This window comes from Lampris incognitus, chromosome 7 (genome assembly GCF_029633865.1).
Source record: "Lampris incognitus isolate fLamInc1 chromosome 7, fLamInc1.hap2, whole genome shotgun sequence".
In the NCBI taxonomy this organism is placed as follows: domain Eukaryota; kingdom Metazoa; phylum Chordata; class Actinopteri; order Lampriformes; family Lampridae; genus Lampris; species Lampris incognitus.
Window position 1 is genome coordinate 10,183,136 of NC_079217.1, and position 8,265 is coordinate 10,191,400.

The 8,265-nt window shown below is 49.6% G+C and overlaps 1 protein-coding gene across 3 annotated transcripts; it reads left to right on the forward strand.

Moving 5' to 3' along the window:
- Positions 1–2,038: 2,038 nt before the first annotated feature.
- On the forward strand, positions 2,039–3,669 carry gemin7 (gem (nuclear organelle) associated protein 7). Of its 3 annotated transcripts, none has more exons than XM_056283944.1 (2): positions 2,039–2,068; positions 2,778–3,669. In XM_056283944.1, exon 2 carries the CDS (start codon positions 2,789–2,791, stop codon positions 3,173–3,175), a length of 387 nt encoding a protein of 128 aa, XP_056139919.1. In that variant the 5' UTR covers positions 2,039–2,068; positions 2,778–2,788; the 3' UTR covers positions 3,176–3,669. The 3 variants fall into 3 exon arrangements, with proteins under 3 accessions (XP_056139919.1, XP_056139917.1, XP_056139918.1); XM_056283942.1 differs by lacking the exon at positions 2,039–2,068 and adding an exon at positions 2,125–2,292; XM_056283943.1 differs by lacking the exon at positions 2,039–2,068 and adding an exon at positions 2,125–2,269.
- Positions 3,670–8,265: the final 4,596 nt, after the last annotated feature.

Sequence of the window (8,265 nt, forward strand, 5' to 3'; positions counted from 1 at the left end):
CAAGTCCGAGTATCAATACTTACTTCCAGACTGATGTATTGGTCCACGTCGGTATTTATGCATATAATAAAAGTCCATATTCTATCCCCCATACAGTTGAGTGAGGCGGCACGGTGGCACAGCGGTTATCACAGTCGCCTCACAGCAAGAAGGTCCTGGGTTCGAGCCCCGGGGTAGTCCAAGCTTGGGGGGTCGTCCCGGGTCGTCCTCTGTGTGGAGTTTGCATGTTCTCCCCGTGTCTGCGTGGGTTTCCTTCAGGGGCTCCGGTTTCCTGCCACAGTCCAAAGACATGTAGGTCAGGTGAATTGGCCGTACTAAATTGTCCCTAGGTGTGTGTATGTGTGTGTGTGTGTGTGTGTGTGTGTGTGTGTGTGGGCCCTGTGTGATGGCCTGGTGGTCTGTCCAGGGTGTCTCCCCGCCTGCCGCCCAATGACTGCTGGGATAGGCTCCAGCGACCCTGAGAGCAGGATAAGCGGTTCCGATAATGGATGGATGGATGGATGGATGGATGGATGGATGGATGGACGGTTGAGTGAAATGCTTGTCAAAAATCTTATCGTGTAAATGGACAGTTGTGAAATGGCGTGTGTAGATCGAGTGTTGTGTACAGCGATTTACATGTACAATTGTGTAGCAATTTTACACATTTTCAGATATTGCTAGAAACCCATAACTCGAGTTTATTTTCTTCCAACTGTTATTTTACACATTTGCAAAAATCAATATGCAAGTATGGAAAAACAACATGCAAGTAGCCTGCAACTCTTTAGAAGTTTGTGGGCGACTTATAATAGTGGTTTAGCGGCACAGTTCAGTCACTGACTATTGCGTTATACAGAAAACAAACTTAGGCGGTTATCCATCCATCCGTTATCCAAACCGCTTATCCTGCTCTCAGGGACACGGGGATGCTGGAGCCTCTCCCCGCAGTCACTGGGCGGCAGGCGGGGAGACACCCTGGACAGGCCGCCAGGCCATCACAGGGAACGGTCCCGTTCAGTGGGTAATACTTTCATTTACCTGGAAATAATATAACGAGTGGATAAAGTGTGACGAGTAAATATTATAATAAAACAAGTTCATTTTCTTATGTGACAAGTAGATATAATATGTCAAGTTAACGTGACTAAAGGATATGACAAGTAAAATCATAATATAACAGATAAATATCTACTACTACTACTACCTTCGGCTGCTCCCGTTAGGGGTCGCCACAGCGGATCATCCATTTCCATTTCTTCCTGTTTTCTGCGTCTTCCTCTGTCACACCAGCCACCTGCATGTCCTCCCTCACCACATCCATAAACCTCCTCTTTGGCCTTCCTCTTCTCCTCTTCCCTGGCAGCTCCATATTCAGCACCCTTCTCCCAATATACCCAGCATCTCTCCTCCACACATGTCCAAGCCATCTCAATCTTGCCTCTCTTGCTTTGTCTCCAAACTGTCCAACCTAAACTGTCCCTCTAATATACTCGTTCCTAATCCTGTCCTTCTTCATCACTCCCAGCGAAAATCTTAGCATCTTCAACTCTGCCACCTCCAGCTGCGCCTCCTGTCTTTTCGTCAGTGCCACTGTCTCCAGACCATACAACATAGCTGGTCTCACAACCATCTTGTAAACTTTCCCTTTAACTCTTGCTGATACCCTTCTGTCGCAAATCACTCCTGACACTCTTCTCCACCCACTCCACCCTGCCTGCACTCTCTTTTTCACCTCTCTACTGCACTCCCCAATATAACAGATAAATATAATAAAAGTAATAGATATCAGTAGATGTTACTGAGTGATACTGATTAAAACAGACTGAGGAATCGCTTCTGAGAGCTCACGTTGGGGTGAATTGTAATAGTATATTTTTTAATTATTATTAAAGTCTTCAAATAATATTTGTAAGTGATTTAGAACGGTTAAACTCGGAACTCATACGACTACGAGGACGAGCGCAGTGCGGCCTGCAGCCGCCAGAGGGCAGCGCAGCCCTTTTCAAACTGGGAACTATGAGAGCGGAACCATGTATCGATCACGTCAGACGTCGGTGGCTTTTGAAGGAAGGACGGGGGCGTTTTGGTGAGCGAGAGGTTTTTCCGTTGCCGTCTTTCGACGTGGGGCATCCCCCCCCCCCCCCCGTTGTTGTATTCGACATTTAAAAGCCTGTACGCTCGTTGTGTTGCGTTCAAGACATCGTGTGTATTTAAGCCAAAACACGGCGCACTTTTCATCCCCGTCCGCCAAACCTGCTAACTTTGGACTGCTAAGCTAACCGCCGAGGTACTGCCACAAGAGCTCGCCGAGTGGGTAACTTGTTTCTGGGAGAGAGATTTTTGTCTTATCTTGAGTTAATCGTCCCCCCCCCCCCAGAGCTAGCTGGGTCCCGTTTTCGAAAAGGACATTAAACAGTACGTCGTTGAGCGAGCGGGTGTTTTGATGCGACGCAGAGTTAGCCTAATGTAAACTGCTAATAAGACACGTTAGCTAGGGGGCTAGCGGGTCTGACCCTTTAGCCGAGCGGTTAGCGATGTGGCCTTGTGGCGCAGCACACACCGTATCGAATCCCGCACCGGGCAAGAAAATAACCGGTTACACTAAGTTGCCGTGTCAGTCCAAGTGAAGGGTTCAAACGGGGTGTGGCTGACTAACTCCGGCCAAAAACGCGCGACGTCGAGTCGTCTGTTTCATCTGTAGGGCCCAGCGTCACAGATTACAAACGGAGATGCTAAACAAGACCCACTGTCAATGTTTTTCGCCTCACCTTGTGGTTTCGCCATTTTAATTGCAGAGGGAGTCGACATGAAAACGCCGGTGTCTGTGCTGCGTCTTCCCAGAGGACCGGACCCCAGCGGTCGCGGATTCGACCCCAGCTCTCCCCGCTATATTGCCCTCTGTAACACCTCCGTCTCTCCCTCCGCGGACTCGGGGACGGGCGGCGTCCGGCTGCAGGAAGAGCAGCGTGCACGGGCTGCAGCAAGAGAGGCTTTCCTCAGGTGCCTCATTTCCATGACGAACAAGAAGGTCCAGTTTCAGATGTACGAGAAGGCGGCGGTGGAGGCCACGTTCGGAGCGTCCGACATCGACGTTCTCAACTTCCAAGTGTCAGACCTGCAGACGCCCATAGGGGTGCAGAAGGAGGCGCTGCTCAGATGCCGGGATGTGATTTCCTTCTCGTTTAGCTTATGAGCCACCCGCATCTTGTGTTTGCACAGACATGTTTTGTGAAACGTCGTGGGGGGGGGGGGACTCGAGTTGCCCTGGAAGGCTGAGTTCCACGGCCTCCACCTCTCTGTATAAGTAGGGGAGTGGGTCAGCGGAGTGTCTTCCAGTGCTTCACTGTGTGGGGCCCGTCTCAGCCTTCAACGACTTGATCGCTGCTCATCAGGCATTCACAGGGCTGACATTCTGGGACGCAGTTCCCTCTGCCGGCACTAGGGGGAGGCGTACGCCTTGTTTGTCTGAAATGTCAAAGGTGTTTTCGAGATGCGCTTGGAGAGTCCTGTTTCCTCGTTACCTGCTCGTCTTCGCCTGCCTCTGCAACATCCCGGATGAGCTCAGTTTCTGTGTTGTAACCCGGTGTGCTTAGTTTGACTAGATGTGTTGTTGCGGTTCAAATGATATAAACTGCACTTTGTCTTTTGGATAAGCGTTTTTGTTTTGAATAAACATTTTTGTATTAATTTTATCGTGTGTGGACTCTAGAAAAGCACAACCACTGGCAAACATCTGGATACCAGTCAGTTTCCCAGAATAATTTTTTATCGGCAGTTATTTAGCTTGAACACTCTTTTGTCTTTCACATTACTGAGAGCAGATTTATCTGAAAGCCTTTGTTAATCAAGACAAGATCAGATGAGTTGTTGAAAGGTTGTTTTTTTTTTCTCCAGTGCAACGTAAGTTCTCTATTCGAGTTATCAGACGTATGCCACCCATGTAGTCGGGACATGCAGCTCTTTTGGGCAGGGTGGACTCGGGACCTGATCATGTAAATAATGATCTCGATATTTATAGCATTACCACATTACAGTTTAACTATCATTAAGAGGAAGTATTCTCGTGGACATGGCGAGAATACCGTCAGTTCTCTGCAGGAGTAAAGGAGTCAATCTTGTGCACTCCTTTTTCAGAATTAGGTGCATCACGTAACATGAAAAATATTTGTGGACGTTGAACCTAAAAATGGGAAAGTGCGTACAGATATAAGAACTTGGGAGACTGACACCGAGTTTTGTTACTCTCGCTGAGATCTCGGTCCTCAGTCCCATTATTCAGGTATTAATCTGAATGGGGCCTTTTCAAATGCAAACACTTACTTACATTGCCAGAAGACAGCATCAACCTGTGCAAGCTCAGCTGCCTTACTGGCTTTTGGTCAGACCACAAGCAGCCCCTGAATGGAGCTGTAGCTTATTTCTAACAAATGAGGGCAAAAATAATCAAAAGTCTGAGATCTTCAGCACCTTGGCTAAAGTCTGAGATCTTCAGCACCTTGGCTATACATTGAAAAAATACTCCCCAGATAGGAAGTCATCGGCAAAACACGTGCCAGTATTCATGAGTGGCTCAAAGAAGCTTTTGTTTTTCAAACTCAACTTCCTCTGTGGTTGTGGATAGGAGAAATCTATTCTGACGTGTGTAAGGGTACATTTTAATGTTCATTCACAAATTTGGCATGGCTCCTTCACTCCCGTCTGTCATACAGATACGTACGTTTGGTCGAGAAGTATGGCATCCATCATAGAGGTCAAGCTGCTAGTCTAGATAATCAGGAGAACCAGTATAATGTAGTTCTCTCCAGCACAGTGATTTGAACCCGGTATCAAGTCATAACAGGATCTTGAGTGCACAGACACCTGACAAGGAACACATTCTGGCCATGTATCCGCGAAGGAAAACGACCCAACGGCCAACATTAAGGCCACGTGGTAGCACGTCTCATATGTATCCATCTCCATACGGCAAATAGGATTACAAAAGCGGGGTAGGATTTATCATTGTTAAGAACTGGCCTTATTATGGGCCGGGCATCTCTACTATTTAATCTTCCTGAAAGGTGTATTTTGTGTGTTCCCAATAAGTCATTTTATTTGAGTGCCCTTAGGCAGTCGCACGATGCGCTGTGTCTGTTTTTGTACCTGAATTATCTGACCACTCACTGGAGTCAGACATCACCGAGGCAGTGACTCATCCTCTCAGTCTCTTCCCCTCTCTCTCCCTCTCTCCCTCTCCCTCTCTCTCTCTCTTCTATACCCACTCTCTTTGCCTCCGAAATATGACTGAAACCATGCATGACGTCACCGAGCTGCCGTGATTCAATCAGGAAGCCCTCAAGGACGACCAATGTTAATTTCGTCGACCGAGGCTTGTTGTTGTGCCACCGGGAGTCTAAACCCCGTCCAGCCCCATTGTCCCACATCGCTCCGCGTTTCCGCTTGATGGAGACGCGCGCCGGAGTCACCTGTGCATGCGCTCGCTGAGGTGTACGGCGGAGCAAGGTCGCCGCTGGTGAAGTGCGAGTCAATTTGTGACTCTTTTAACATTGGGGTGGATTTGAACAAAACCTCTGTGGTGGAGCCGGTGGTGGAAGCATATGCTCTCGGATCCGCAGCGGTGCACGGCGGCACACTATGTCAGTGTTATCTGCTCTCGCCGTTCCTCTTTCCTGGCAGTCTGCTTCTCCCTGATTCCAGTGGAAAAACATTCTTGCTTCTTAGTGTGTGTGTGTGTGTGTGTGTCAGTCAGCCATGATGGTACAAGGAAAATGCCCTGTCTAATGTGGCTGGCCAACAGGAAGCACATTCCACTCCTTCCTGTTTGTGGCCTTCTCTCACTTCCTGCCAAGTGTCTGTGATAACTTACAAAAATACATTGCCATAGCCGTTTAATCATTCTTTCGGCCCCTGCCCAATAATCAAGCCCACGAAATGACAGGGCAGTCACCTTTGGAGAATGCGTGACCTTTCGGCGGTCTCGTTATGGAGCGCCAAGGTCACCGCGTTGGGAACATGTAGACGATGATGATGATTCACGCGCATTTGCACTCATTTTTATGGAACGAGCATTACCTTTTTAATGGCAATGGTAATTTATTGGCGGAGAAATAAATTCTCGGTCCTGCACAAAATTCATTTCCAGAGAAGACAAAATTATACGAGTTCCTCGTGTTTAGGGCCAATTGATGAAAGATTTCTCCTCTGCGCTGTTAATTATATAATGTGGCGAGTCTCTGGAAATGCATTTTGTCTCAGAACAAGTCTGAGCTGTGAATAGTCCCCCCCCCCCTTTTCTTTTCTTTTCTTTTCTTTTTTTTTTTTTGTCAGACGGTGCGGGTCCCACAGCGAGATGAGGAATCCACGAGGCCAAACGAGAAGTCGAAGGAACCTAAAACAGGCCCTCGGTCCCCTTTTACGGTACACTCGAGGTGTCAAGAGCACGGTGTTTCTATAATGTGAGCATATGGTCTATTTTCTCGAGACAGACGACGGAGGTCATGAGAATGTGAAAATACCTTCCCTTCTTCCTGTCTTTAGGAGCCTCCGCATGGGAGTGCACGTCGCTCTGCAGGCTTGTCTTAATACCCCTGCGACAGGAAAAATAAAATGTTGAACCCCAAGTGCTGGGATCAAAATTACAGCACATGGGGTTGTTTTTGCCATTAGGGCCTGTATAGGGGTATATTTACTGGTAAGTGCCCATTGTGTTGTGGCGGTGTTGGAAGAGACGGCCAGGCACGCAGACACAAGAGGAATGGCTGAGTCACTGGCAGTCCCCCGGTTTGTTTGCCTTGCCACTGGGGGAATGTTGGAGGGGCTCCAGTGATTGTGAGGGCCAGGCACTGTGTGGCAGCCGCACTTCCCTTACTCAAGTGGCCAAGGAGATAAAGAGGCAGGCAGGGGAGCATGCCAGCCAGAGTGGCATGTTGGCCATCAAACCAAGATCACCCCCGCAAGCTTAGACCGCAAAGCTACGGAGTTTGCGCCCCGGCATCCCATAGTGAGGTCAGGTGGCCGGATGAGCCTCAGATGTTTTGTGTTTCAGGTCGCAGCAAAAACATCCAAAACACTTGTCTCCCTCACGACCGGCTCAGAACAACCCCAGACAACGGCTCTCTCCTCCTCGCGAGATGTTATGTAAGCGAGCAGCAACTTCCCAGGGATGTCAGGGGGTGCCATTGGGACTCACCGATACGCGGAGATGTTGGTATCGGACGAGTCATCGAGACCTAAAAAGCCCGCGTGCTTGGGGAAAGGGGGGCTGCATACACAACTGTAGTCTAGACAGGAAGACATATGAGGAGGTGGGAGGGGAAGGGAAGTACTAATTAGTGTGAGATTAGAAATGATCTTCATTTATCTACATCAAAGCCGCGGCCCACTCCCCTTCCCAGAGGAGTAAACACAGGAAGATGCTACTAATGAATGTCTTATGATGTTGCGGACCCATCGGCGTGGAAGCTGATTGGACACGCTTCCCCGCGGTGACGCCATGGCCCTGGCCAATCGGAGGGGCCAGAAGCGCCGGCGGTGCCATTTTGACGAGCTGTCCATTAGAAGCGTGTAAGCGTAGGCGTTAGCAAGACTCCTTCTTTCCGAGTCGGGCTTTTCACACGCGGGCAGGATACGGGCCGAGCTTTTCAACGGCTGTCAACCGGCGGTACTTTTGGAGTTAAAAACGGGGCTAGCCTCACCTCTCAATTACCATGTGATCCTTATCACAGATGTCAGATTGAAGGAAACCTCGGGTCAAACAGCCAGCGCCTGCCGTTCGGAGCAGTTTCCATTTCAGCACAGCCATCCTTTAATTAGACAAAAATAGGAAGTAGTCATGTGGTATTTGAGAAGTGGTTTCCTGTTGGGCCTCGCTTGCGGGCACCGACCCAATCCCGACTCCTGCCGCGTGTGCCCACTTTCAGGAAGGATCGTGTTATTTATTATTATCAGCTTCTTAGTTTGGAAAACACACCCCGTCGACGCGCAAACGTTTCCCAGAAATATTCCTGCGGCCTCCAACCACCACACCGCCGCAGCCTTGGGGAACGCGCCTCCGGCCTTCGTGAGGGAGCGCTGCGACTGAATGGCCGTGTGTCTGCCGGGCTTGTTGCCCGCCACAGGGCCACCCGGTCCCGCACAGCATCGCGTGCTTAGTAAGGGTGGGGTCACGGGGTGGGACGGGGGAGCTGCAGCAAACTTTAGATGGTGCACACGAGGACGGGGTGGGGGGTGGGGGGGGCGATTTCCGACACTTTGGCCCCTCCCCTGCTTTCTGTGTCTCCCTCT